Source organism: Peromyscus leucopus, chromosome 8b (genome assembly GCF_004664715.2).
Source record: "Peromyscus leucopus breed LL Stock chromosome 8b, UCI_PerLeu_2.1, whole genome shotgun sequence".
Taxonomy (NCBI): Eukaryota; Metazoa; Chordata; class Mammalia; order Rodentia; family Cricetidae; genus Peromyscus; species Peromyscus leucopus.
Window position 1 is genome coordinate 17656586 of NC_051086.1, and position 26057 is coordinate 17682642.

General features: G+C 46.0%; 1 protein-coding gene across 1 annotated transcript in view; it reads left to right on the forward strand.

The window, feature by feature from the left end:
• Nucleotides 1–9655, forward strand: part of Ccnjl (cyclin J like) — a 56882-nt gene extending 47227 nt beyond the window's left edge. The window contains exons 4-6 of the mRNA XM_028864272.2: nt 3349–3651; nt 6361–6520; nt 8369–9655. Coding sequence (XP_028720105.1) covers nt 3349–3651; nt 6361–6520; nt 8369–8789 — 884 coding nt within the window. The 3' untranslated portion in view covers nt 8790–9655. The remainder of the gene's footprint in view (nt 1–3348; nt 3652–6360; nt 6521–8368) is intronic.
• The last annotated feature ends 16402 nt before the right edge of the window (nt 9656–26057 follow it).

The window sequence follows — 26057 nt, forward strand, 5'->3', positions numbered from 1 at the left end:
GAAGACTTAACATTTTCTGCGCATTTTGCTCATAAGGAGGAAGCAGCTAAGTGTAATGGTGCTTGGTGGTGGCAGCACCCAGGACAAAGGGCTAGGCCACTTAAGGCTGTGGGAGGAGGGGAGGAAATGTCTGCTGGGCACGTGCACTGCTAGGCAACTCAGAGCCATTCCTGACTGCTAAGTGTATCTGTGTTGGGAAACAATGTGTATATTGAAGTCATTGTGGCCAGGAAAAAGGAGCAGGGATTCTGAAGCCACTTCTGGGGATAAAGACCAAATCTCCCATCTTTTTTTTTTTTTTTTTTTTTTTTTTTTTTTTGAGCCCTAGGGATGCTTGAGGTTCCTTTGAGGACTCAGCATGGTGAGGCACGGTGCATTCTGTGTACTGGGAGCTGGTGAAGCACTTTCCATTCTGCAAGATCATTCTCTTTCTGCGTGGGGTATATTCCTAGTCATAAACAAAAGAACAGCCTGGAGGGTTTCATGCCACTAGCGCCAGAGCAAACTCATTGAGAATGCAGGCCCAGCCCTGCCTGGCTGTAGCCTGCAGTGTGGAGGGTCCCCAAGAGGCCTCCCCACTTGTGTGGTGAGTAGAGGGAGCCAGGGAAGTGAGATCCCTTCTCCCTAAGCCATGACCCCTCCTTTGGGGGTTAATCCTCTGAGGCCTGGTAGCGAGGCTCTGAAAGGTTTGAAAAGCAAGGAGGGGCAGAGGAAACTAATCTGATTGAAGACATCAGCTGGTGCCTCCAGATAGCTGGCTGGCTGCCAGCAGTGCTGCTCCAGGGTCTCAGGGCCACCCTGAGCAGTGTACCATCCTGCCTGGGCTGAATAACCTGCCATTTTATGCCTCCCGTCCCTACCCCCTCCCAAAAAAAACCCTCATGGGGACAAGGGTGTAACTCAGTGGTAAAGCACTTCCCTTGTCTGTGGGAGGGTGCGAACTCAATCATCAGCACCAAATTGGGTGTGGGGGGTCATATCTGTTAGTATATGGTGCCAAGATTAGCTCAGTTCTGTATAAGGTTCAGGAAAAGCTGGGCAGTTGTTGGGGGGGGGGGGGGGTAGCTGCTTTTAAATGATTATTAAAATATACGATCTTGCCTGTTGCATTCTGGTAGTTACTGAATAGACCTGTCTTGAAAAGGGGTCAGGGGCTGGAAAGATGGTTCAGTGGCTAAGAGCATGTGATATTCTTGCAGAGGACTGGTTCCCAGAACCCACAACCATCTTTAACTGCAGCTCCAGGGGATCTGATGCCCTTTGGATCCTGAGAGCACCTGTAGTCATGTTCACATAACCACACTCAGACAGAGCCAGCCACTCAGACCGACACACACACACAATTAAAATTACTAAAAAGCAGAGTATGATTGGGCACACCTTTTAATCCCAGCACTCAGGAGGCAGAGGCAGGTGGATCTCTGTGAGTTCGAGGCCAGCCACAGCTCTATAATAAGATCCTGTCTCAACAAAACAAACAAAAAACGAAAAGACTAATAAAAATATTCTTAAAAAGAAAATTTTTAAACTTAAAAAGTTAAATAAATATATGGTCATTGGAGAAAACCATAGGGAATATTAAACTCTCCAGAGAAAGTACAAACAGTATTAAATTCCAGTGACCAAAGAGAACCACCCGTTCATTCATTTGTCTTCCTACAGGAGGTCTTAGAATCTGGTGGTGTTGATTCATGTCAACATGGCCTTTCAGCTAAGCTTTGAAAGACACAGGATGAGAGAGAATTAAAGAGCACTCCACAGGGGAGGGTCATTGGTCCATGGACTGCATCCTGCTGATGAGGAGGAAGGCCTGGATATGAGGCTGCAGACACCAGTAGGTCCCAGATTGCAGCTGTAGAGGAAGCTCCTCCCCTTGGACAGTTTGCCCTTGCACTTACCTCTGCCAGCTCCCTGAGGGTGCGTCCTCCGCAGGCAGCACCATTGCAGCCACACACTGCACTCTGGGAGGAGATGCCCTTGACCGGAGTAGTCTCTGCTTCCTCCCTGTGGTATATCCACTTCCCCGCTCTGCTTCTGAATTCATGCCCATCCATCTTTCCCCTCTTTGAGGGCTGTTGCTGGCTCCCTAATGAGACAGATCCTGGGCCGCCCAGAGTTTCATGTCGCTTTGCAGTGGTATCCTTGCATTTGGAATGGGTGTGTCTACAGAGCACCCTCGGGTGGGTACTTCTTACCTTTCCGGGGAGATGGAAAAGCTGGTGACTAATTGGGTCAGGGAGTCCATTGCCACAGCCACGAGCAGGTACACAAAGGTACTTGTGCCCTTCCCAACACATTTGCTCATCAGCTGCTCTGCACCCTATAAGGCTATTCAGAGATCACAGGTGACCGGGCCAGGGCTGACTCTCAGTTGGGGAAGGCTTACTGGAGGCAGTAACTTGGAAGGAAGGTGAAGAACACCAAGCTTGGCCGAATGAACAGGGGGATGAAGATGGGTATTCCAGGCTACAGAGCTGTGCAGACAAGGCCAGGAGACACAGCGCTTTCGAAGAACTGCCAGTGGTGGGGGTCCACTGCCAGATGTGGAGTGGTACCCCCAGAAAGGAGTGCTGAGCCTGGAGGTTTCCAGCCCGCAGAGCCTCACAAAGTGGGCCTACCATGTCTCCTAGTAGCTTCTGGTCTTGACCCTCAGTGCAGGAGAAGCCCCTCTGTTTCTGGCTAGTATAACCCAAAGCCTAAAGCCTGCACTTTTAACCATCTCTCAGAACCCCCTGGTAGATGGTCAGGCTCCCGCTGTCCACAGCAGCACCTCCTAATGATTCCTTTGGGGCTTTCTTCCTTTCCCTCTTTCCTTCCCCAATTCACTGGTCTTTTCTGAACTCTCCTTCCAAGTGAGCTGTGTCCTAGGCAACCCAAACTAACACTACGATGGTTAGAATAGGAGTCCCATAGAGGACAGTGGAGAGCGGCGGCCAGGCTCTGCTGCCCACAGAAGGATGGGGTCAAACTTGAGGCCGTTATGACTCTGCCTGAATTGGTGAGGGCTGGGAACCTGGCCCCTAGAACCCCAAGGCTGCCCGTGGCTGCTCTCCAGCACCTTCGATGTTCTTGGCACCTATCTGAGCCTTGGTGTGCATTTTCTCATGGGCTCAAACAAAAGCCTTACAACTGGGGCCACAGAGAGATTGAGCCACCTCGTCCTGACCACACAGCAGGAAATGATGGCGTGGAGATTCGAGATCCAAATGTGTCCTTTTGTTCCTAGGCAGTTGCTTTCTGCCTGTTGCTTTCTGTCACTTTTGCCAACGCCATCCCGTTATCCCAGGGGAGAAATTGCTATCCCGGGTTCAGTTTCCTCTAGTAAATTCTGCTTCTGCTTTACTGTAGGTAAGTTTGAGGACAGGGAAGACCGTGTGCCCAAATTGGAGCAGATAAACAGTACGAGGATCCTGAGCAGCCAAAACTTTTCCCTCACCAAGAAGGAGCTGCTGGCCACGGAACTTCTGCTCCTGGAGGCTTTCAGCTGGGACCTCTGCCTGCCCACACCTGCCCACTTTCTGGACTACTACCTCTTGGCCTCCATCAGCCAGAAGGACCACCACTGCCACACCTGGCCCACCACCTGCCTCCGAAAGACCAAAGAGTGCCTGAAGGAGTATGCCCACTACTTCCTGGAAGTCACCCTGCAAGGTGAGGGCACAGAGACAGTGGGGGGGAGGGGGGAGCCCAGGGGCTGGGATGGAGTGGCTCAGGAGGGGTGTCATCCAGAGAGGGCCTTCTTTCATGCCCGGAGTCCCCACACCCACATCATTCCCCCTTTGCAAAGAAATGCAAGGATATGCCCAGAGTTGCAGAATAACACATAAACAAAATAGCAGCTACCACAAAAGCCACTGGTACCCAGAGACTAGCAGCCACCTGGGAAGTTTTCATAAGCGGCTCGTTCCCAAAGATCTGCTATCACAGATTGAATAGGGTTTGAGGGGAGGTGACCGTGTTCTTCTCACCTGCGTTAGCAGTAAGTTGGCTTCTTTGGGGGCTGGGAAGACAGCTCAGGTGATAATGTGCTTGCTGTGAAAGCATGGGGAGTTCTGAGTTCAAGATGCAGAACCCACATAGAAAGCCAGACATGGTAACACACTCCCCGGTAATCCCACAGCTAGGGAGGCGGAGACAAGAGAATCCAGGTGCTTGCCATTGTAATCCCTCAGGTCCCAGTATGAAACGCTCTCTCCAAGAGCAAGGTAGAGGGCGCCCAAGGAACGGCACCTGAGGTTGACCTCTGGCATCCACGTGCACACCTGCCAATATGTACACTCGGGAGCAGGGGGTGCTGGGGCTGGAGAGATGGCTCAGAGGTTAAGAGGTCCTGAGTTTCATTCCCAGCAACCACATGGTGACTCACAGCCATCTGTAATGAGATCTGATGCCCTCTTCTGGCATGTAGGCATACACACAGGCAGTATAATGTGTGCATAATAAATAAATCTTTTTTAAAAAACAAAATGTGTGCACCCACACACATGAAAACACACAAGTTACCCTGTTTGGAGAAAAACAATAATCTCACTCTGTGTGTGTGCATAAGTATGTATGCACACACACACAGAGAAGCCAAAAGAGGGCAATAGACCCATCACTCTCCACCCGTTCCATTGAGGCAGGGTCTCTCCTTGAACCTGGGGCTTGCTCTCAGCTAGGCTGGAAACCAGCAAACCACAGTGTTCTTCCTGTCTCTGCCCTCATCAGAGATGGGGTTTCAGGCAATGGCAGGATGCCCAACTTGTTTTGTGAAGGTTGGGATCCTTCTTCATGAGTGTAGAGTAAGCACTCTTTAAAGGTGCATTTCTGCAGCCCTCCAAACCAGACTTTTAAATCTAGATGTTAGGTGAGATGCTGGTCAGAAACACTATTGGTACACCTGCTCAGTGACACACCAAAAGACAAAATAGCCCAGAGCAGGGATAGTGATGATTTTTCATTATCCAGCATTGGTTGAGCACTTACTGTGTGCCTTCCTGCAGACCTTTGTGTACATGAACTCATCTGAACTTCACAGTGACCCTGTGACATAGTTTTATGTCAGCTTGACACAAGCTAAAGTCAACCCGAGAGGAGGAAGCCTTAACTGAGAAAATGTCTCCGTAAGATGGGGCTGTAGGCAAGTCTGTAGGGCATTTTCTTTATTAGTGATCAATGGGGGAAGGCCGAGCCCATTGTGGGTGGTGCCATCCCTGAGCTGGTGATCCCAGGTTAAAAGTAGGCTGAACAAGCCAGAGGAAGCAAAGCAGTACGCAACACCCCTCCATGGCCTCTGCATCAGCTCCTGCCTCCAGGTTCCTGTCCTGTTTGAGTTCCTGTCTTGGCCTCCTTCAGTGGACTCTATATAAGTCAAATAAACCCTTTCATCCCCAAGTTGCTTTGGTCATGGTGCTTCACCACAAAAATTGTAACCCTAATAAGACAGACCCCTTTCAAAGTATTTTCAGTCATTCCCATTTTATAAATGAGGAAATGTATACTCAAGAAGTGAAATCACTTCCCCAAGGCCACTGACAGCATTTGAAGCTGGAAGTCTGACTCTATGACTCTACTTATAATTATACCACTCTAACTGATGGATACTTTCAAAGGCAAAACTTGTAGTAATTGAAAGTTATGAGCAATTGATAACAGATAGTAACGCACTGGACCCTGAGTATCATCATTGAAAAGTATAGGAATGCTCATTGTATCCATTCACCATAGCTTCAGTTGTCTTAATGGAACATAAAATTTCTTGGGTAGGTGAGATTGCTCAGTGGAAAGATGGGGCTGTTGATCCCTGACTCTCACTTCGTACAAGGAAAGAATCAACTCCCTCTGACCTCCACATGTATGAATATTGGACACTTCATGTGCCTACACAGTGACATAAATAAATGTGATTTAATCTTTTTAATATTACTTCATAAACCTAGACAAAGTTGTGAATATCAAACTTGTACAGCCATTCATTTGGTTTTCACCCGATTTCCAGTGTCTGCTGAGGACCAGACATGGTTGCTGTGCACACAGCCTTTAGTCAGACTCTGTCTATTAATAATAATAATAATAAAAAAGAATAGAGATCTTTGTGGATCTGTTTGTAGCCCATCAGCAAGCACCTTTACAGCATTCTGGGAGCTGTAGACATTTTGAAAAATTATCCCTCTAGGCTGATGCCGGAAACCACAGACTGCATGCTGAAACCTTTAAGACCCAAAAATGGCACCTGGTCTCTTCTTACCCCATTTGTAAAAGGCCAGCCTTGCATAGCCCTTCCTTGAACTGACTCATTTGTCTGCTGTTGGGCGGACCAAGCAGGAGACTCCATGGAGACGCTTTCCAGTGCTTACACCCTCTGCAATTCTCTTTCAGATCATATCTTTTACAAATTCCAGCCTTCTGTGGTTGCTGCAGCCTGTGTTGGGGCCTCCAGGATCTGCCTTCAGCTTTCTCCCTACTGGACCAGAGACTTGCAGCGGGTCTCGAGCTACTCCCTGGAGCATCTCAGCACATGTATCGAAATCCTGCTGGTGTAAGTCCTCGCCTGGTTGGCTAAGTTTATGAAATACTGACCTTCTATTTGCCCTTGGGGCCCCACCCCAGTTGGGGGGCGGTGTTCCTGAGTCTGGGACAGATGGTAGTTCCCCCAGGTAAGGTGTTGGATGTAAAGGAGCAGAGTGCCCCCTGACAGAAGTGGTATTGTGGAAAGCGGGCTATGGCAGTATGCAACTGTAATCCTTGGGAAGCTGAAACAGGAGGATTGAAAGCTGGAGACCCGCCTAGGATAAATAGTGAGACTCTGTCTCAAAAAAACTAAGAAGTGGGGCTTAGCGAGTTGCCTATTTCTCTTTGTGTTTTTAGGATTGGGAAGTGAGAGGAAAGAGGAGCGGGGCTGGGGACACCTGCTCCTATATGTCTGGACTCATCCTATCATTTTGTTTCGTTATTGAGACCGGGTGTCAAGTAGCCTAGGCTAACCTCAATCTCATTATGTAGCTAGTGGAGTCTCCTGGGACTTCCGATCTTCCTGCTGGTATTATAGGTGTGTGCCACCAGGCAAGTACTCTTCTCAACTGAACTCTATCCTGTATGGGCTAATTTCTAATGTCCAGTGTGATTTCGTGAACGATCGTGAATTCATTCTCTCATTGAGTTCCTTTTCTCAGGCAAGCTGCGAAGCTCATCACTTAGCCAGCCAAGTCCAGAGTGGCTTCAACTAAGAGGTCACAGCCTCCTTTCAAGGATCATCTTAGATCTAACACTGTGAAATAGAGATTGGCAGCCCAAGAGGTCTATAATGGCTATCGGGAGGAGGGCAGACAGGACAGAACAGCCCTTAAGTGGCTACCTCCAGTCAACTCCCTCTTCTACCAGCAGATAGCAATGACCTCTGTGTGCTGGCCTAATTGATCAGAGGCCTGGGAGGCAGAAGCAAAAGTCCTTCAGCCTCTGAAGAGCTATCTCTCAGCTTCCCAATGTGAGCAGCTTGGCTGTGCTACCTGAGTCCTGCTCTGAAATGTTAGTCCTGCTCCCTAGGCCGTGTCTTGAATCGTATGCTTTTAGAAGTCCTCAAGTCAAGCTTGGTGGTGGTGGCGGCGCATGTCTTTAATCCCGGCACTGAGGAGGCAGAGGCAGGTGGAGCTCTGAGTTTGAGGCCAGCCTGGTCTACAGAGTGAGTTCCAGGACAGCCAGGGCTACAGAGAAACTCTTCCCTCAAAAAGCAAAAAGTCCCCAAGTCAGAACACAGCTTGTTTTGACAAATGATGGCTACTCCATTATCAGCCGCCAGGCCAGCCCTGTTCGTCCCAGCTGGCTGTCACCCTGGGAAATCCTTGCTCAAATAAATTCTAGACTCCATAGGCTCCTTTCTTCCAGATGACTCTGTCATTACTTTCTCAAAAAGTTTTGTTTGTTTAAGATGGGGGAAAATAACAAAAAGTATCTGCTGTGTCCCCTCTTTTCAAACGTTCCCTTGGTGTCCAGAAGCTAAGGATTTTCCCAGCTGGGGACAGAACTGGCCCGGAAGAACCTAGAGAGTAGTGCTGGTACTCGGCCAAGTGCTGGAATGCAGGCGTGAACAGAAGCAGATGGGACCCAAATTACCCTCTGAGGTTTTAACAGCCCAGATGTGTTGGTACAGGGGCTCCAAGGACAGGTTCAGCTGATCTTGCACAGGATCAGAGAGGTGGGGCGGAAGCAGCTCCAAGCTGAGCCCTGGGGCCAGAGTCTAGCTGGTGAGCAGGCGAGGCTGTGTTGTAGCTTGCCGCCACAGACTGGTATAGCATGGTGCGCCATTCTCCCGGTGCCACCTACTGGGGAAGGTAAGCAGGTGTCTGGTGACGTTTTCTCTCCAAGGCTCACCTGAGTCTTTTCCTTTCAGAGCATATGACAATGTCCTCAAGGATGCAGTTACAGTCAAGAGCCAGGCACTGGCCATGGTGCCTGGCACATCACCGGCTCCCACCCAAGTGCTGTTCCAGCCGCCCGCCTACCCTGCGCTCAGCCAACCACCGCCAACACTAGCCCAGTTCCAGAGTCCAGCGCAGGACTTGTGCTTGGCTTATCGGGACTCATTACAGGCCCATCGCTCAGGAACCCTGCTCTCAGGAGACACTGGCCCATCCCTCCACACCCCATACCCAACCCTCCAACCCTTGGATATGTGTCCTGTGCCCGTCCCTGCATCCCTTAGCATGCAGATGGCCATTGCAGCTGAACCCAGGCACTGTCTTACAGCCACCTATGGAAGCAGCTACTTCAGCGGGAGCCATATGTTCCCCACAGGTTGTTTTGACAGCTAGGCCACATTTGGACCACATGGAGAATCCTGGAAGACCCAGACCGAAGAAGTGAGCACCTAAGAGGGAGAGTTCAGCCAGGTGAGGGAAAGAACCTGGTACCCTTCAATAGTGAGGGTCTGTGTGCTTTAAACAAACAAACAAACAAACAACCCAGAGCAAACATCCAGGGACATACCTCACCCAACAGCATCTCTCTGGGAACCTCTTCCACGAGTGCCTGGAGGACAAAGACATGACTCTGTGGCCATTCACTCCCTTGAGCTGGGGGATCCAATGGAGCACATCAGGCCTGATGAGAGGCTTGGACATTGAGGCCTGCATAGAGATCAGTAGCACATCTGGACTTTTCAAAGACTACTTTTCACAGCTATGCCAGTGAAAAAGAAGGGGCAGTTGGGTGGTGGAGGCGCACGCCTTTCATCGAAGCGCTTGGGAGGCAGAGGCAGGCGGATCTCTGTGAGTTCAAGGCCAGCCTGGTCTACAGAGCAAGTTCCAGGACAGCCAAGGTTACACAGGGAAACCCTGTCTGGAAAAAAACAAACAAACAAAAGCAAAGAAAGAAAGAAGTGGCACCTGGCATGTCCTCTGTGTCTCTAGAAGATCCTTCCTGAGTGTGTTTCTCGCCTTAGCTCCATACCAAGGGCCCCATTACCCCGTGTTTATGCCTGAGCACTGGCCCCTGGAGGCACAGTGGCTATCTTGCCCTTTCGTTTTTGAACCCAAAACCTTTTTTGTCTTTCTCAAGATTTCACATGCTGCTGCTGCTTCCCGGAACAATCTAGCTTTCTATCCCACAAAAAAACAAAACAAAACAAAAAACAACAACAACAAAAAAAACCCATCTTGTTTACATACTGTGTCAGGGATTTTGTGATACTTGAAAATTCCGTAGGAGAAAAAAGTTTGAATTGCCACACTGTCTGTCCCATGTTGAGGCTGTATCTTTTACGAACCCAGCTTGTGAGCAACTGGTTGGTGGGTAAGAACAGCAGGGAGAGAGAGCACCTCCCAGGCTCCTGGCTCTGGAGTCCGCCCCTGGGATGCTAGGCTTCACCTGTTGAACTTGGATCACTGCCCCCTGGCGGGGGGCTGTTGTGGAAAGGAAGACAAAGGTTTGAGCCGGTCGGTCCTCACTTCCCTCCACCACACACAGGCTTGTAGTGCTAAGGGTGAACTGCCCCCAGCTTTGTTTGAGTTTGGCCAATAGTAAAGGGTAATAATACTGTGGAATATTTGAGAAGTGGGGGGTGAGGGGGACGAACATGGTCTATGACACCAGCATTGACAGGCAAGGGATTGCTGGAGCAAAAGCCAGTGTCTGGGGATCTGCAGTGGGAGGGCTCAGGAAGACTGTCACCATGTGCAATATGTTAGGACTGACTCATACATAGCCTGTGCTTAGGATGTGCTTGTGGTTGGTTTTGTTTTGTGTCAGGGGACATGCTGTTCACCCATCAGAATTGGGGGGAGGTGCAAAAGACCACAAAAACAAATTTTAGTTTTGTTTTTGAAAAGATTGTGTCTAGGTTTTTTTCTTCTTTCTTTGGTAGCGGGGGCTGGGGGGAGGTTCCTTTAATTTTGAGGCAGGTCTAATGTAGCTAAAGCTAGCCTCAAATTTAGTACATAGCCAAGGCTGTCCTTGAACTCCTGATCCTCGTGCTTCAGCCTCCCCTGTATGCCACCACACCTCACCTCCCATCTTGGTTCTCTCTGACTCGCTTGCCAATCCAAGAGACCATAGCAGGGATGGCCAGGGAGGCGACCACAGGCTGCTGAGTCGGATGCGACAGTGATGGGACTTTTCTGAGCAGTTGAATGTCTCACGGAAAGTGAATAAGGAAAGAGCTGGATGCAGATGAGGCGCTGCCATTTTGTCAGTTAGCATAGGAACCTGCACATTGGTTTGTTAGTTTTGGTGTTTTTGGCTCCCACCCCTCCACCCCCATTCCCAGTCTCTTTGTATTTATGTGCAACTGGTTTGGAGTTATTGTATCTGTCTGTTCTGGGCTGGGGCTTGTGAGAAACATCTCCACTGGGGCCCCAGAGCTAGCCTGATTCCCAGGACCAGGTGTCCTGCAATAAATACATCACCTGCTCTTGGTCTCTTCCTTCTTTGTCCGGACATCTCTTTGCAGGCCAGCCCTTCCCCTCCTCTCTCTAGCCCACCTCTGTGGGAGTCTTCCCTGGATGAGATGTTAGAGAGATCAAGGGATTTATGAGTTTTCTCATTGCTGTGACAAAGTGACCCAGTAGAACAACCTAAAGGAAAAAAAAAATGTTTGTTTCTGCTCCTGGTTTGAGAATGCAGCCCACTGTGGCAGGGAAGCCATGGTGGGCAAGAACAGCTGTGATGGCCATGGCAGGAGTATGAGGCTGCTTGCTCACATCTCCATGAATCAAGAGTGAAGATGGGACAGGAAGTAGAGCCAGGCTGTCAACATCAAGGCTGGGTCCCTAGGAATCTACTTCCACTAGCTAGGTCCCAACTCCAAAAGGTTCCACAACCTCCCAAGACAATGCCACCAGCTGAGGACCAAATGTTCCAGTAAGTGAGCCTGTGAGGGACATTTTACAATATTGGAAACATCAGCAGCAACACCAGCTGCTCTGGACCTGAGCCTTTCTCTCTAAGCAGGAACTGGGCTTCCCTGGGCAAAGGAGTATGTTGTTGGTTGTTTTTACTCTTTACTCTTTGGGGGGCACGCCACCCAGCTCCCAAATAAATCACACAGAGAGGCTTATTGTTTCCTATAAAGAATAAGTGTGGCCTTAGTTTGGCTTATTTCTAGCCAGCTTTTCTTAAATTATCCCATCTACCTTTTGCCTCTGGGCTTTTACCTTTCTCTGTTTCTCTATACCTTTCTTTACTTCTTACTCGGTGGCTTACTGTGTAGCTGGGTGGCTGGCCCTGGAGTTCTCCTTCTCTCACTCGTAGATTTCCCTCCTTTTCTATTTCTTCTCTCTGCTTGCTAGCCCTATCTATCCTTTCTCCTGCCTTGCTATTGGCTGTTTAGCTCTTCATTAGACCAATCAGGTGTTTTAGACAGGCACAGTAACACAGCTTCACAGAGTTAAACAAATGCAACATAAAAGAATGCAACACATCTTTACAACATTAAACAAATGTTCCACAGCACAAACAAATGTAACACATCTTAAAATAATATTCCACAACAGGAGTATGTGAAGCTTGACCTGCCAACTCTACTCCTGCATTAATCATCACTGTTCAGAGGCAAACCAATAATAGATTCACTACAAGGAATTTGGTCGCACAACCATGGAAGCTGGCAAACCCAGAATTTTTAGAGTGCATGCCAGCAGGGCGAAGAGGCTGCTACAGCAAGTCAAGTCTAAAGTTTGCAGTGTGGGCCAGTAAACCAGGAACTTGGGCAATTTATTGCATCCTGGAGGCAAAATTCCTTTTTTTTTTTTTTTTTTTTTGCTCTTAAGGCCTTTCCCTGATTAGAAAGGACCCACTCCCCTGCTGTTCTTGAAGTCACACATCTAAGAAATAATCACATCTGGAAAAAAAATCTTCACAGCAACACCTAGACTAGTTTTTTGGGGTTTTTGTTTTTGTTTTTGTTTTTGTTTTTTGTTTTGTTGTTGTTTTTTAATCTAGTAACTGAGCACCATAGATTCCCAAGGTGTTGGGAGACAAATTGGCCAGCCCCTTCCAACCTGTCTTCTTACCTACTAAAATGGGTGTGGTGACAGCACTTGCCTATTGGGGTCTCATGATCAACAATATAATGTACACCAAGGCCAGTACCTCCTAATAAGAGGTGGTTATTACACAGCTCCTCAAATGTAAGATGAACTGTTATTACAACAATAAAGGTGTTTTGTTTGCAATAATAGCAGACTATGTTGCCCAGGCTGGTCTTCACCTGACCTTCCCATCTTGGCCTCCCAAGTAGCAAAGACAGATGCAGGAGGACACTGCCTGGCTAGGATACCTTCCAAGGGCTGGGAATGAAGCTCAGTGACAGGGCTGAGTACAGGGTGGCAGTGTACTTGGCTAGCATGCACAGAGAACTGGTCACAGCTCCCAGCAACACAGAAGGAAAAGGCAGAGAGAGAAAGAAGAAAGGGAAAAGGGGGGCCGAGGAGATGGTTAAGTGGGTAAGGTGCTGACCATACAAGAGTGAAAACCTGAGGTCCAGCCTCGAGAACACATATCTTTTCTTTATGTGCCAGATACAGTAGTGTATGTCTGCAATGCCAGCACTTAGACAACAGGATGGGAGTTGGAAATGAGACTCTCCAGATACTCTGGCTTGGCATATGCAGCAGCAAATAAGAGACCTAGTCTCAAGCAAGGACCAATATCAAAAGTTCCCTCTGACCTCCACACATGTCATGGCATGGATCCACTCACAGGAACACATACATTATACATAAAAAAAAAATTTTTTTAAAGGTAAAACACAAGCCAGCCATGGTGGCCTGTGCCTGTAATTCTTGCACTCAGTGGGATCAAGCAGGAGGTTTGTGTCTTTGAGGGCCAGCCTGAGCTACACTGAGAGCCTAATTCAAAAGCCACGATGTGTGTGCTAGAACTATGGTGGAAAAGGTCTCAGTCCACTGTTCCTGGCCCCTCTGCTCTGTCCTGCAGGAAAACCATTGTGAGAGCTGCTGTCGTGGGGTTAAGGGGTATTCACCCTGCACAGATGCCTTGCTGGGTGACATTTTACGGCATGAAGAGTAGGACCAGACTGTGAAGGACATTTGGGGACCATGTCCATTGGTAGAGAACTGGAACACTCAACCCCTGCACACAAGACTCACTGAGGCAGGGGCCTCTAGGTTTGGAGGATGCTGATAAAATAAATTGAGTTCACCAAGAACAATGGATTCACTTTGGACACATCCTTTCCTGTGGCTTTACTCCCCATCTGTTACCATGGAGACCATTGAACTTTTGGCCTGAGATGAGCTCTGGGCAAAGCTGAGGCACAGAGTCACAGCTCCAGCCTTCAACCAGAGGGATCACACAGACATGGGTATTCTGTTTAAGGCTTTGTTGCCATACCAGATCATGACTAGAAAAGGTTAAAAAGCAGAGATGGCCGGCATGGTCACACATACACACACACACACACACACACACACACACACACACACACACACACACCTTTAATCCCAGCAGACAGACTGATCTCTCGGTCAGTCTACTGTGGGGCGTTTACCCACCACCCCCACAGCTTCCCAGAGTTTTCTTGAGTGCGAGCAGCAGGAAATATTAGATAGAAGGATTTATAGCGGAGAATGTTGCGGAGATAAACAGATAGAAAATAAAGGATAGCCTCGAGAGGGCCTGGAACCTATTCCAACGGGCCCGGACTGTCTCTGGTCCAGGGTTTTTATAGAGACGCCAAGGGGGTGGAGCAAAAGACCTCCTCCCCCAGCACAGCCAAGTGCAGGCCATCTCAGACACCTGCACTCAGGCCCGTGGTCCTGATCATCCTCTATTCGGACCTGCTGGGTAAAGCCACGAGGAACCCCAGAACGGGCTCCCACAGGTCCCCCCTTCTTAATATATAAAAAAATAACTATTAATGGCTTACAGCAATCTCCATAGCTAGCTGTTACACCTCCCAGTATGGGAGTAGAGGATGATATAAATGACATTTCTCTTTTGAATTAGGTCCAAGGTGACCACAGCAGTCTTAGCTGCCTCAAGCCCTTTTTAAACCAAAATTCTTAAGTCGACTACAAACTTAAAGAATCCCTTAGCTTCATCATCACCATTAACAGGGTAACATAAATATTGCTATACATAGTCACAATTCTCTCAATCTTACAACTCAAAGCAAACTCTTAACAGAACCATTAGAATTAGCATATATGGTACTATATATAGTTAACAATTTTTTTCGTCTTACAACTTTAACTCAGTCATTTGAATTTTCTTGTTAACAGAACATAGGAAAAACTTCGATGTATTCACATCAAACTTAAACATTTCCTCAATTCCACAAAGCAAGGGTGCATTAATATCAATAGGTTTCTGCGAATATAATTTAATCTCATAGCTCCTCCTTTTCTTTATAATTTTTAAACAAAAACTCAAACCTAGTTAGAGGAACCCAAACTTTTCTGTTTAAACAGTTCCATTTGTAACACAGAACCAGTTCCATAAGTAATTCCATTTTTACATAAACAGTTCCACAAAACAATTCATAAATCACCAGTTAATAAAGCATATACGCATACACAAAATTGCATCTTGATTCTAAGTAGAAATACATTTCTTCATTTAAACAGTTCCATTTTTAACCCAATTCCAGAAAACCATTCCTAGGTCATTACTATAAGTAAGCTCAAAATTGTCCCATTGCAATGAAATCTCTATTGTTCATTTCATTTAAGTACCAAAATTCAAATGATAAATATTGGTACTAGCCTTCCAAATTTGAATAAATCCATAACCAAAATGTTTTTGTAATTTTATCTCATTTTAAGTTCAAAAAGTTCAAACAAGAAATAAATTCTGGTATCAGGCTTTCACTTCCAAATATGAAGAGATGTTTTTCAACCAAAACTTTTTGCAGTTAATTTTTGTTCAAACAAGCGTCTCTGCAACTTTTGTTCTCACAGACAGACCTTTTTAGTTATAGTAATATTTTAAACCGCACCGTTTTTGCTGTTAGCTCAGGTTTTTCTGTGCTGCGTTGATATTTCATGGATCTCAGCTGCAGATGCCTTGTGTTGGTTCTGGCGTCCGCCATTCTTAGCTTCTTAGCAGCTTTTGGAGCTTTTGAAACCATTTAGACTGCCTACCCTTGCAGTCTACTAGGACACTATCTCCTGTGTCTCAGGTGTTTTCACCATATACATTAATAGACTCACACTTAACATTTACACTTTACAAACCCACATAACATGTGCTTAAGCATAAACTCACTCAACATTTACACATTTTTACAAACTCACATATTAACATCTACTTATTTATACTTTAAGGAAACTATAGAACTACTTTAGCAAATATATTTCTTATTAATTTTCATATATTTATATTTATTTTATCTTATTTTTTATTTAAACTTACATTTACAACTAGCATCTTACAAGCTTATTACTATATGTCTTAAGACTACCTTAGCTATTTCTTACAAGCTTATATTCTTTAAGGAACTCTATAGATCTATTTTACAAACTTATATAGGCTACCATTAGCATATATCTAACTTAGCAAACATCTAAAGATTTCTTAACACAGATATAACAAGACAGAATTTCTACAAACTCACATATCTTATTTTTATTTTTTTATTTCTTACTCTTAATTATTATCACTATCTCTATTATAAAGATTCTCTTAACTAGACAGGAAGTGCGTACATCATTTTTAAAGTTTAGAGTTCATAGTTTTGTTATAAAGCACTGGGATTTAGTGAGTGTTGTCATTATAGAATTGTGATACTTGTTGCTAGGGTACTGTAACATTCTCCGGACAAAGCCACACCCCAATGTTGCCAGTTCTCTCAGCCGTTCCGGACCGGCAGAGATGCACTGTCAGTGGTAGATAGTTTTTAACTAGAGGCTGTCCCTTCACCCAAATTCATAGTAGTTCCCCTAAGTGCTTCAATTCAGACAAACGTTTCCACCATCTCTATTTCCTCACTGTTTGCATTAACCAGTGACAAAACCTCAGAAATACTAATCGAGCCCACTTTCATTCTGGTTCCTTTATAGGAACATCATTGGAGCTGACCTTTAGTTCCACGCTCCTTACAAAACACTCCAAAAACCACCGAGCTTCTTTCTCCTCTTGTGAAAAAACACAAACATGTCCTCGACCCCATATTAACACAGGATCGGGACCCTTCCATAATCCTGAGCAGGGATCTTTCCATTTCACTTGAGTTTCGGGATTTAGTATTTTCACTTCATTAGCTTTAACTCCTGATGTTATTAGCAGCGGTGATATTTAGCATTGATTTCTTATAAGGAACTTTCAGGTGAAGCAACTCTTTTGTAAGACAGCTAGATTTTCTGAAGTTTGTTTCCCATCTATAAAGCAGTCATTTCTTTTTTGAATGCCTGTTTCCTTGTCTCCTTATTAGATTTGCAAAGGAATTACTCATTGCAGGCAGTTCGTTCAAGGCAAAGAACTCTAATTTTAACATAAGTTTTCTTCATATCTAAGACAAAATTCAGTCTATAAACTGCTTTCCCATGTTTTAAGGATTTTTAAATGGCTTGTTTGCTCTTAAAGGTAGCTTTTGTCATCCAACTACCGTAAACACTTTGCACAGCTATTAGGGTAAATAAGGCATTTTACCAACGGAGCCCCAAACCGCGAAGCACCTAGTTCCGTATCCTTTCAATTTTTCATCGGAACTGACACTTAGACCCTTAGACGATTTTCCTTATTTTTAAAAGCTGTATTTTTAAGTTTACCATGAACGTATTTTTGAGCTGACAAAAGTGTTTCAGGGCAATGTCGCCATCTTTAGCGGAAAAACTACCTTTCCCAGAATGCATTTCCCTTATATCAGTCCATAATAATATCAGTCCCATTATCAGTCCCTTATATCAGTCTCTTATATCATTTCCCATATATCACTCATTTCCCATAGTTCTTTTAGTCAACTGGTTCTCTTTTACTAGACTTGTTTACAAATTCTTGCCCGGGAGGTTTGAACAAAGTTTTTCGCTTTTGCAATGGGAGATTTGAACAAGCATTTTACATTTTCAGCTATGGCACATTGGGAGGTTTCTATTCTCCTCAGCTGGCTTTAACAGGTGTTTCAACTTCATCAGACACTGGCCCCCAAATCAGAACCACACCTGCCTTGTTAGCCGGCAGTGAGGCTGGCTTTACTGATAGCAACTTTCCTCGGGGCTTGTGTTTGTTTTAGCCAGTCAGTGAAAAACAAGATCATTTACAACAGCTTTTCTATAGCTCTTTCAGAGAGATTTTCTCCCACTGATCTCATTTTGCTTGCTCCTTCCTTCCCCAGATGCAGAGCTTCAGGTATCTGTCTGCGGCTCTGTACCTTTGCTAGCTGCCTTTGGAGGTAGGGGCTTTTTTTTCTCCCCCCAAATCTGCCTCAAACTCGAGCAGCTTTGTCAGGTCATGCATTTTCTGGGGAGGAATCTGTCCCCTCTGTTGCTTCAGAGTCTTTCTCCCAGACAGTTCCCAGTTTGGTCTCAATTTATTCCCTCTACCCAGAAACAGTTTCCGACACTAGAGCGGCGGCTTTCCCTGCTACTGAAGGTAGGGGCTTTTTGTCCGTTTCTGTTTTCGGGGTCTGTGTGGTTTGCGTGCAGACTGAAAATCTAACAAGGGAGGTTTTCGCCGTTTCTAAACTCCCATTAGAACAGGTGCTTTGCCTCATCAGGCCTTCACCTGGCCCAGTCCCCCAGTGAGTTGTGTTTGCTTGTCTGGGTGCTCAAGGACAGAGCTTATGTCACAGGCAATCACCCCTTAGGGCTACAGTCCCTCATCTCATCGGGAGTCAGTTGAAACAAAGCTTTCTCAAAGAGATGCTTTCTCTGACAGAAAAGAAAGCTTTACTCCTGGATAGTTCTGTTCTGCCCTGGCTGGGCTCTTTCCCCAGACAGCGTTGTGACTCGGCAGCACAACTGCTTCAGACAGTTCAGCTTTACTGTTTTCCCAGAAATGTCCTTACTCTGATAGGAAAGCTTCTCAGATTTCTTTTTGCAGTTGTGGACCTATCAACCCAGGACTTGTAGGAAAGCGAATAACTGCTGTTCCCACCGGCTTTAGCTTTGTTTGTTCATTAGCAATCTTCCCCTGGGTCCTGCACCTTCCTGCCTCAGCTCTGTGCTCCAGGAAGTTTGCAACTGCAGGAACCCTAGTATCCCCGATATGCACTCCAACTCAAAGACGCTGGCCAGTCACCTCTGGGTTTTTGGTCACAAGCGAGGATACAATGCTAACAGTTTGCATTGCTTCAGGGGATCTTTGCATTAGGGCGATTAGGAGCACCTTTTCATTCTGAAATGCTCACTCAAAACCTTTGCTGCCTCAGCTCGGCTGTAACTGAAAAGCTTGGCTTTTTTGCTTTTCTCAGGTAAAGTTTTCAGCCCTTTTGGGCTCTTTGTAGCTCTTTACCCTTACTCTCCCAAGCGTTTCCCTCAGGGTACTCTGACCCACTGTCTTTTACTAGCTTGAAGAGACAGAGCTTAGAAGAGGTTTTTAGAAACTTGTTCCAGCCTCCTGCATTGCAGGGAGGATTGTTAAAGCTTGAAAGAACTTAGAGAGGTTTTGCTGTCTTAAGTTTGTTTTCCCTTAGAGCTAATCACAGGTGGTCCCCATACTAATATCTTCAGGTGATTCTAATTTTTGTCGTCTCAAAAGGACAAATTTAGTTTTAAGTTTAAGAGAGCTTTTGAGAAAGATTAAGGCTTTTTAGAGAGTTTTTCCCCCCAAGTTTTTCAAGAAAAGCTTTAGAGTTTAAAAGAAAGATTTTTCCCCCCAGGAGAAAGACCAACTTTTCCCAAAACTTCCCAACTTTAAACTTTGACTTTTTACACCCCCATTTTTGCCTCAGGGAGAAATTACTTTCTCCTGCCGCTTGGATTTGGCATTTTAGCTGTCCCCAGGTCAAAAGCTTCCATAGGAAACTTTTTCTTCCCCATAAGCTCAAAGAGCTTTTTTACTACCTGTAAAGCCCAAAGAAAGATTTTTTTCCCCAGTTTGCTTTCAAAGCCCCCAAAGTGAGAAAATTGAAGAGTTTTTCTGTCTAATTGCCTTACTTATTTTTTTCTACACAATCTTATACTTCTAAGTTTTTCCTAAACTATATCACTACCCTATACCTTATATTTTTCACAGATAGAAATTGAGAAAGGGATAGAAGATAGAAAATTTTGACAGAAGAGAATTTCGCTGCAGCATCGGACATCCTTCCAGTCTGCTTTCCTTTTCTCTCGAGGATAAAACCCCTGCCTCACCAAAAAATATATATAAAATATATATTTTCCATAACACCGGCATGCCTTTCCACTGGCAGGGCTGACTCAGCACTTTCACCAAAAACTCTGTATTAAAACTATTATTTTCCTTTATCTTTAGTCCCTATTACTTTGTCTTAAATCCCTGTTCATTTGTCTTTAGTCCCCCTTTTTTTGTTCCCCTTTTTTTCTTCAGTCCTTTTTTCCCCTTTCTTTAGTCCCTTTTTTTCTTTAGTCCCTTTTTTTCTTTAGTCCCTTTTTTTCTTTAGTCCCTTTTTTTCTTTAGTCCCTTTTTTTCTTTAGTCCTGTTCACGGCGCCATTCTGTGGGGCGTTTACCCACCACCCCCACAGCTTCCCAGAGTTTTCTTGAGTGCGAGCAGCAGGAAATATTAGATAGAAGGATTTATAGCAGAGAATGTTGCGGAGATAAACAGATAGAAAATAAAGGATAGCCTCGAGAGGGCCTGGAACCTATTCCAACGGGCCCGGACTGTCTCTGGTCCAGGGTTTTTATAGAGACGCCAAGGGGGTGGAGCAAAAGACCTCCTCCCCCAGCACAGCCAAGTGCAGGCCATCTCAGACACCTGCACTCAGGCCCGTGGTCCTGATCATCCTCTATTCGGACCTGCTGGGTAAAGCCACGAGGAACCCCAGAACGGGCTCCCACAGTCTACATAATGGGTGCCAGGGCTACCTGTCTATAAACAAAAACAGCAGCCACAAAGCGTGGAGAAGGCCTTAAAGGCTCCCCCAGGCCTGCTATCTCCATGAGTACAGCAGACCAGACATGCGCGAGCTGCAGAATGACCTGGGGTCCTCTGTAATTGGGATGGGACACAGAATCAGCATGTTTAGTCAGCTTCCTCATAAATACAGATGTGAGAATTCTTCAGCTATCCAAGGAAAGAGTAAATGTGCAAGGTCCTCAGAGGAGAATCCACATCAGGACCCTGTGAGTTCCTAGCTTCTCTGTTGTACCGGGTATGGGAGTACACACCTTTACTCCTAGCCCTCCTGAGGGCTCAAAGATCTCAAAAACAACCCAAAAAAACCTACCTTGATTCTATATAGTATTTCTTTGAGCTGGGAGCTGTGTGAAGGGTGGAGACAGCCAGACTCCTTTTCCAAGAGAGCCTGCTTCCTTCTAGGATCATACTATAAATGCCTGGTCCCTGACTGCAAAGCTGTTTGACCTCTCTCATCTGGATTGTTCCCACTTCATCCCATTGAGATGGACTCCTTTCCCATCATTCCAGCAAATTGCAGCCAGAGTCACACAGGGACCAAGAGAACATTTAGTAATAATCAAGAGATACAATGTGTTCCTGTAACTGAGGGTATCTGCTCTTGGTACCCAATGGGTAGAGATTGGGGGTGCTGCCGAACATACTACATGTAGAGGACAAAGCGCCCCCCTCCCCCCATGGCAAAGGATGAACCAGCCGCAGATGGCCGGATGGATTCTGGGCCGAGGAGCCCGACTGAGGTCTTGGTAGGTGGCAGAGAAGCCTCTGCAGTAGCCCTTCGGTGCACTCACTACTCCTGTCTCTGCTCCCAACCTGAGATGCACTTGCTCATTTGTCTACTTGGTGTGACAGTGACGCCCTAAGCCGGAGCTCGTGGAACTTCCCCACTCGCTGCCCCCAAGCCCTTTTCACCCAAGAAAATTTTCACGTGACCCAGGTATATAGAGGCATAGAATAAGCATACAAATAAGACATTTACTGACAATAAATCATACTCGTTTTAAAAACAACTCTTTGGTACATATAATTTAGGACTTATTAACACAGATTCGCATACTGATAAGACAGATACACCTTACAGACTTTTTACATAAAAAGTTAAAGTTTTGGCTGAAAGTTTCATACTTCGGAACATACTGGCATCTTTGATAGCTATAAAGTAAATTTGAGAAAAACCTGGGCTAGATACCTTGTGACAATCAATTAATAAACAAATATAACTTTTTAAAAATTAGACATTCTAACATGGTACAACCCAAAGATACACTAATTCGATACATGATGAAGGATGGTGGTAGGGAAATATTGCATGCCTTTGCTTCCCATAACTGAAGCATTATATGTGTATAAGAGTAAGAAACCTGCCGGGCGGTGGTGGCGCACGCCTTTAATCCCAGCACTCGGGAGGCAGAGGCAGGCGGATCGCTGTGAGTTCGAGGCCAGCCTGGGCTACCGAGTGAGCTCCAGGAAAGGCGCAAAACTACACAGAGAAACCCTGTCTCGAAAAACCAAAAAAAAAAAAAAAAAAAAAAAAAAAGAGTAAGAAACCTTGAGGGGCGGTAGTGGTGACCCAAGCCTTTCATCCTTCATGCCAGCACTTGGGAGGCAGAGACCGGTAGATCTCTCTGAGTTTCAGGCCTACAGAGCGAGTTCCAGGACAGTCAGGGCTACACAGAGAAACCTTGTCTCAAAAAGGAAAAAAAGAAAGAAAAAAAAAAAGAAAAAAAACCCTGTGGTCTCCATTAGGAAATGAAGCCTGGTCCCAATACTCTAAGAACATACCCTGCTTCCTGCTGTATGACCTTAAGTGGACCTCTCCCCATCTCTGAACCTGTTTCTATATCTGTGAGATGTATCTTTGTCATGAGCTAAGGTTCTTTGATTACATATTTCCTGGGTCTGGGAGACTCTCAACACAGACTTAAGACTTTCTCCTTCTCCGTCAGCTATTTGAATTTATGTTATTTATTTGTTTGTTTGTTTGTTTATACATGTATTTATTTATTTTGTGTGTGTGTGTGTATGCACGCACATGTGTGGTGTTTGTGTATGGAGTATGTACTTGTTAGTGTGAGTGTGTGCAATTGCACATGCATGTGTGTGGGCATGCATATGGAGACCAGAGTTCAACCTCAGGTATCTTTGCTTTTTTTGTTGTTTTTATTATTTACAAAACAAAACAAAACAAAACTTTGAACTAAATGAGAACATCACACACCAAATTAAAAATTAAAAATTGAGCCGGGCGGTGGTGGCGCACGCCAGTAATCCCAGCACTCAGGAGGCAGAGTCAGGTGGATCTCTGTGAGTTTGAGGCCAGCCTGGTCTACAGAACTAGACCAGGACAGGCTCCAACGCTACAGAGAAACCTTGTCTCGAAAAACCCAAAAAATTCAATCAAGAAATCAAAAAATAAAATAAAATAAAAATTAAAAATTGAATGTGATTTCTAACTATATAGGTTTATTAAGCTGTATTCTTTGGATCTGGTTAATTTCCTTTATTCTTAAGAAAGACTCTCTTTGAACCTCAGATTATCTGGCTATCCATGTTAGCTAGCCCCTGAGCCTCAGGGATCTACTTATCTCTACCCACCTAACAGAGCAGTTACTGGCATATGCCACCCCTCTGGCTTTTTGGGTTCTTGGGATCTGAACTCAGGACCTCATGCGTTCTGGGATGGCCAGTTTACCAACTGTGCCATCTCCCCAACCCTTGAATTTATCTTTGAATCAATGATGAACTCTTCCCTACCTTCCTCTCCTCTGTCTCCTGCCCTCTGTCCCTTTCTCCCTACCTCCCCCCCACTTCCGTTCCTTCGGCTCTCTCCTTTCTTCCTCCCTCTCCCTCTTTCGATTTTCAGCCTAATTGTGGTTAACTCTGTTATTCAGCGACTTATTATCCAAGCCCACTATGAGTAATTATTCAGTCTGGAGGGGAAACAGTGATGGTACTCCTTTAATTTAATGCTTACCTGGTTCATTTAATTAGCAGTAAGTTTTGGCAAAAACGTGGAATTCATGGGTTGATGGTTGAGTGGGTAGGAGACTCTGCATGCTATCCTTGAAAAGATGGGCAAAGTCTTGACAGAGTAAGGAAAGCCGCAAGGGACACTACCAGTGAACTGGGCAGAACTTTTGTCCAAGCCAAGGAAGCCTTGAAAACCAAAGCCTAGAGATTACATGAAAGGAGAAGTGCCTTAAGGGCCACTTAGTAAGCTGTGCTGCAAGCCAGCTGCTACATGGGTGTTGGGTAAACTTTTTTTTTTTTTAGACAGGGTTTCCCTGTGTATCCTTGGCTGGCATGAAGCCTGCTATGTATGTAGACCAGGCTGGCCTCTAACACACAGAGAGATGCCTACCTCTACTTCTCAGTGCTGGGATTGAAGACGTGCCACCATGCCCAATTAAACCTTATTTCTTATGTCTGCCATGTAGTATTTGTATATCCAAGATAACCTTAGTGTGCCTGTCTGCCTTTGATAATTCAACTCTTTTTTTTTTCTCCAGCACTGGGGATTAAACCCAGGGCCTCATACATGTTGAGCAAATTCTCTGCCTCTGGGCTCCATTCCCAGTCCTCTTTGTACTTTTTTATTTTTAGATAAGGTCACACTCACTTGTCCAAGCTAGCCTTGAACTCTTTGTAGCACCAGCTGACTTCAGACTTGCTTAGTGGTCTGTATCAGGGATTGTCCATCTGTGGGTCGTGACCCCTTTGGGGTTGCATATCAGATGTTTACCTTATAATTCACAACAGTAGAAAAATTATAGTTATGAAGTAGCAATGAAATAATTTTATGTTTGGGGCCATCACAACGCGAGGGACTGTATTAAAGGGTCACAGCATTAGAAGGTTGAGAACCACTGGTCTGTATAGTCCTTATACTTGCAATACTTTGCCTTAGCTCCCTAAGTAGCTGGGGTGACAGGAATGTGCCACCAGGTGTGGCCGATAGTTCAACTCTTGTGTTGGAACTTGTCCTCTTCCAAGAAGGCTTACGTCATTTCACTGCGTTAGGAATAAAGCATCCCAGTGGGTACTGATAGGGCTCTCTCTCATCTCAGGGCTGGGATAACAATCCTGCTCGCAAAGTCAACATCGCTCATCTTTGACCTCTTTACAGTTCGCTTTGCCAATGGCGAATGAGCTAGAGTTTCCACAAAGGAAAGTGACCTCACGTTTCCATCACAATAAAACTAAATGATACTTCATACAACACAAAACAAAAACTAGTGGGGGAAAGAAGTTGAGTGAACACCCAGATGTGGTGAGCATGGAAGCAGGGCTGTTCTGTCCTCTGGGTTAGCGAGGGGACCAGCAGGCTGCCTGCTCTGCTCCATGCCTGGACAGATTGAGTTTCCCATCAGCAGTCACAAACCAGCTGTTAAACCCAAACACCACTTCAGCATCCTTCTCAACCTGAGGCTCTGGTGCCCACCATGGAGTGAGCAGCCTCCTACCCACGCTTCCTAGCACTTCCTCCCAGACATCAGGTTCCAGTCCAGGACATCTGGGGAAGTCTCTCTCGCCACATCTAAGAACCTTTGCCGTATCCTAGGCAACTGTTTTCTTCCAGCCCTGGGTGATCCTTACAGCCCCTTTTGTACCAGTGGATACACCGAGGCCAAAGGACAGTGGTTGCACAACCAAGCTGAAATGGCTTCCCTGGGTAAGAGCTAAAGAATCCATGTCTGCTCTATCTTGGAGCCTGGGAGGCAGGGCTCTTCCTAAAAGTGTAACTGCCACCCACACCTTCTCACTGAGAGTCAGGATAGGCTTGTCCTGTGTTGAAAATCATATCACCCTTCTCAGACAACTGTGTCTGTTGATAAAATTCCTTCCTGGGGCCGGTGGTGGGGAAGACATGGGTAAGGTAACGTCTACCCCTTCGCCTAAGTCCCAGGGACAAACCAAAGCTCCATTCTGCCAAGTTCACTCTGGGGAACCAGTGAGTTTATTGGACCTCCTTACAGAGCATAGCTGAGGGGTTCCTTCCAGGGGTGTGGGTGCTCCTTCCCAACAGGCTGCACCTGGAAAGCCTTACCCAGCAGAGATAAAAAGCTCCCCTATAGCCGCAAAGATGGAGCCTCCCTTCTCGAGTCTTCCAGGACCCATATCCTCTAGCCCCTGCCTGGAGCCATATGCAGTGAAGACAGCATTGCATGCAACAGGCGGGAGGATAAGCTGTGTTCTAAGGGTCCTATGACCCTCCCTACCCCCTCCACGAGGGGCTGTAAACAGTCAACAAGACCAGCTAGGAAAGTCCTTTTGCAGGTGGGCACAGCTGAACTCCCCAAGATTGCAATTGCTTGCCTCTGAGGACAGTCAGGCATGCACAACAGTGTCCTTGTGTACAGGTGTGTATCTGTGTGTGAGGTATAGTGTGTGGTGTTTGTGTACACACATGGCAGCCACAGGACGATATGGGTGTTCTGCTCCATCCCTCTGTCTTACTCCCTTGAGCCAGAATCTCTCACTGAACATGGAGGTGGACTGGAGGCCGTGAAGTCCCAAAGCTTCTCTAGTCTCTGCTCCCCACAGAGCTGGGGTTATGGGCATAAGCACAGCCACGCCTGGCTT